The sequence below is a fragment of the Triticum aestivum genome, chromosome 1A, assembly GCF_018294505.1.
Source record: "Triticum aestivum cultivar Chinese Spring chromosome 1A, IWGSC CS RefSeq v2.1, whole genome shotgun sequence".
In the NCBI taxonomy this organism is placed as follows: Eukaryota; Viridiplantae; Streptophyta; class Magnoliopsida; order Poales; family Poaceae; genus Triticum; species Triticum aestivum.
In genome coordinates this window covers 81,506,842-81,510,168 of record NC_057794.1, presented here as the reverse complement: position 1 = coordinate 81,510,168, position 3,327 = coordinate 81,506,842, and the positions used below count along the sequence as shown (strand labels likewise).

At 56.4% G+C, this 3,327-nt stretch overlaps 1 protein-coding gene across 1 annotated transcript; it reads right to left on the bottom strand.

The window, feature by feature from the left end:
* Window positions 1–608: 608 nt before the first annotated feature.
* On the bottom strand, window positions 609–3,007 carry LOC123191189 (protein O-glucosyltransferase 1). Its single transcript, XM_044603981.1, has 4 exons — window positions 2,616–3,007; window positions 1,638–2,432; window positions 1,492–1,556; window positions 609–1,395 (listed from the first exon to the last, which is right to left on the bottom strand). Exons 1-4 carry the CDS (start codon window positions 2,745–2,747, stop codon window positions 927–929), a joined length of 1,461 nt encoding a protein of 486 aa, XP_044459916.1. The 5' UTR covers window positions 2,748–3,007; the 3' UTR covers window positions 609–926.
* Between the last annotated feature and the right edge of the window lie 320 nt (window positions 3,008–3,327).

The window sequence follows — 3,327 nt, the reverse complement described above, 5'->3', positions numbered from 1 at the left end:
GCGATAACGTAGTTTAGTTGCACACACATTGATGTTTAGTTGGCAGAAAGACTATTGACACACACGTATGCTCGGTTGGCGCAGCATGTAGTCTAGTTGCACACATATTGATGTTTAATTGGCAGGAAGAATAGTTCGTCGAAACATCCCCATGTGGGATCTACTTTTGAAGAGCACGTCGCAAGAGTTTCAACGATGAAAACGAATCTGAATTTCGACACACGGATTGAAAGTTATGCTTTTTTAAAATTTAAAATTGCCTAAAATGGCAAGCCGCTCGTTAAGCGTCCCAGACGGCTGTGCACTGGCTAGACACGTCCTTATTATTAAGTCATTTTCAATTTCGCATCAACTTTGATTTTTATGGTATATACTGAAACCATATCGAAATAATTTGGTATATACCGAAACCGAACCGTATTTTAATTTTATACCATATTTACTGAAATATTAATACCATACAAACTGAAAAACCGTATAAATCAAACCATGTAAACCGAATAAACCGAACGCATAGGATGAATCATTACAAGCGAAACGGCCCTACGAATCACCTTTGTTCAGTTTTGCTTCAAAAGGAATCAAAATAAATCAAATCACCTTGTTCAGAAAACACAAAGCATTCACACTTTTATTAGAGACTAATCCGCATCAAAAAACTGTGACGTGCCCAGATTAGAACTACACTAGTATCCATCCCTCTACCGCTACCCGGCCCCATTCTGACCCATCCCCTCTCACTCTCAGACAATGAAGGCTTCCAAATCAGCCGTGCCCACGAGCGTATCATCATCCTTGATAATGGCTACGACTACAAGTCAATCCATTGCGCATCGCATGCACCTTTACCCTGGACGCACGGATGCTCAACCTTCACTCCGCATTGATCCGAATCTCCTTACGTGCGGCTTAATTTGCTTTGATCATCAGCCGTCGGACGGCGGCATGGAGCACGGCCCGGCGGTGGCGGGGTACGCGGCGGACGCCTCCAGGAACCTCCTCTGGTGGTCGTCGGCGAGGCAGAGCACGGAGCCGGCGCAGGCCTCTTGGGACGAGTGCGGCGGCGCCGGCCGGAAGTCGAGCAGCGCGGCGTACTCGGTGAGCAGGTGCAGCATGTAGTCGTAGACGGTGTCCATGCCCAGCTCCTGCATGAGCCGCTGCCCGCGCTTCCCGACCCGCTCCGCCTCCTCCGGGTGCGCGTTGCCCCACTCCACGGCGTCCCGGATGGACTCGCACATCCCCACCGTGCTCACCGGCCAGTGGTTCACCCGCGGCTCCAGCCCCCGGCTGAAGAAGTCCTGGTACAGCGGGTCGATCAGCAGCGCCATGGACCCGCACGACAGGATGTACTTGAGGCTCACCGACCACGCGAACCCCTCCGCGTAGATCTTGTACCTGCACCGCCACCCCATCATAAACACGTTAGCCGCCATGGATTGATGGATGGATGCTTGGATAGAGATAGACGAAGGCGATTTACGAGTGATTTACCGGTGCGTGCACTGGCTGGAGAGCTTGGAGTTCTGGTACCCGGACTTGGCCTCCTCCTCCCAGTTCTGCATACAAATGTGATTGTTCAGCTCGATCTCGGCTCGCCACATGTGCATTCAAATGGATAGAGATGGACGACGATTTACTTGGCGCATGATCTCGGCTCGCCACAGGTTGGTGTCGTTGCAGGCGAGCAGCGCGAGGCGGAGGGGCGACGCCACGTCCGGGTTGCCCTTCCAGTACGCCGTGGGCACCCTGTCCGGCCAGCGCACCCGCCTGGAGCCCTGCTTGACGCTCCTGAACTCCCGGGTCCACGGCTCGATGTGCGTCTCCGGCCAGCCCCAGAAGGACCAGTCCGGGAACGGGATGTCAAAGTGGTCGCGGGTGGTGCAGTACCGGAACAGGGGAGGCGGCGGCGGCGCGCCCTCGCCGGTGTGCTCGGTGCGGTTGATGGCCGGCCGGTCCATGCAGTCGAGCATGAGGTCCACGTCCGGGACGCGGCCGGGGTAGCGCCGCATGAGCTGCAGCAGGCTCCACACCGTGAAGAGCGCGCGGCTCTGGACGCAGGCGTAGTAGAGGTCCACGTGCAGCCGCGTCCCGCCGCCCGTGATGGTGACGCGCATGGACGCGCGGTGGCGGCCCGACTCGACGAGCGCGCGCGTGATGCCGCCGCCGCCGCCGTCGCGGCGCCGCCAGGGCGCCAGGTCGCGGCGGATGGCGGCGAAGTAGGACGGGCACCGCCGCGGCCTCGACGCGTTGGCCGCCACCGCCGCCGCCGGCTTCGGCTGCGAGAGCGGCGGCAGGCAGGAGAGGTAGGAGGCGCACCGCAGCGCGGCGTGCGGCGGCGGGCGGCCCTTGTCGTGCGGGAACGGGTGCCACGGCGTCGGCTCCAGGTTGTGCCCCAGCAGCGTCCGCGTCCGGGACAGCGCGTCGTCGTACGCCTGCGACATCAATCACCGTGCCGAGAAACCATGGTCACCATCGACGTGGATGCATACATACACGAAAGAAATCGGCATTGTTCGTCGTGATCAATCTCGAGAAAACTTTCCAATTCGATCCGATTCACAGGGAACGGAGCGCGAAACCAAGAAATGCAAGAATCAACGGCGGGGACGACGAACCGAGTGGAGGACGGCGATGACGATGACGGCGGAGAAGGCGGCGATGGTGGAGACGACGAGGGAGGCGAGGGGAGGGTACCGTCCGGGGCGGGCGGCACGGCCGCCGCCGCCCTCCGGCGTGTAGCCGCCCATGGAGCACGCGGGTGGCCGGAGACGGCGGAACGAGCGGACGTAGCGCGAGTGCAAGTGGAGGAGGAAGTGGGAGGTGACGAGTGCAGGTGTGGACTGATAAGATCCCGCGCCATTCTTGGCATCCTCCCCTCAAATTGTGCAACTGAAAGCCGATCGATCGATCGACTGCTATCTGCTGCATGCCACAACCATCCAACGTTTCTCTCTGGTTTTCTTTTGAAAATTTGTTACGAGGGTGAGGTTTACCTGGTCCTAGCTCCAACCACATCACTTGCCATAGAAAATATTCAGTATTTCTTTTAGAGATAAATCTTGAGTAGTTGCTACAAAAAGGGAGAGATGGAGTCCCGGCTACCCAAAGGGTATTCCAGCCTTCTTTATCAGTAGTTTCTTTTTTGAGATGGTGTACCCGCCTTCTTTATCATTATCAATGCAAGAACGTTTTTCTACTTTAATTTAATGGGTCCTATATATCATTATTAATGCATCATCACGATGATACAACTTACTACTATATCATATCCGGAAAAAGGATCAGATCGAGGATCAAATGGGCACCGAACTTCAATCCTCATGGCGC

Bases quoted from the DNA above. Each gene is read 5' to 3' on its own strand.
- LOC123191189 (XM_044603981.1), bottom strand. From the start codon at position 2,747: ATGGGCGGCTACACGCCGGAGGGCGGCGGCGGCCGTGCCGCCCGCCCC. The intron at 2,433-2,615 runs GTTCGTCGTCCC...TTGATGTCGCAG, and splicing joins TCATCGCCGTCCTCCACTCG to GCGTACGACGACGCGCTGTC. The intron at 1,396-1,491 runs GTAAATCACTCG...GTGGCGGTGCAG, and splicing joins TCCAGCCAGTGCACGCACCG to GTACAAGATCTACGCGGAGG.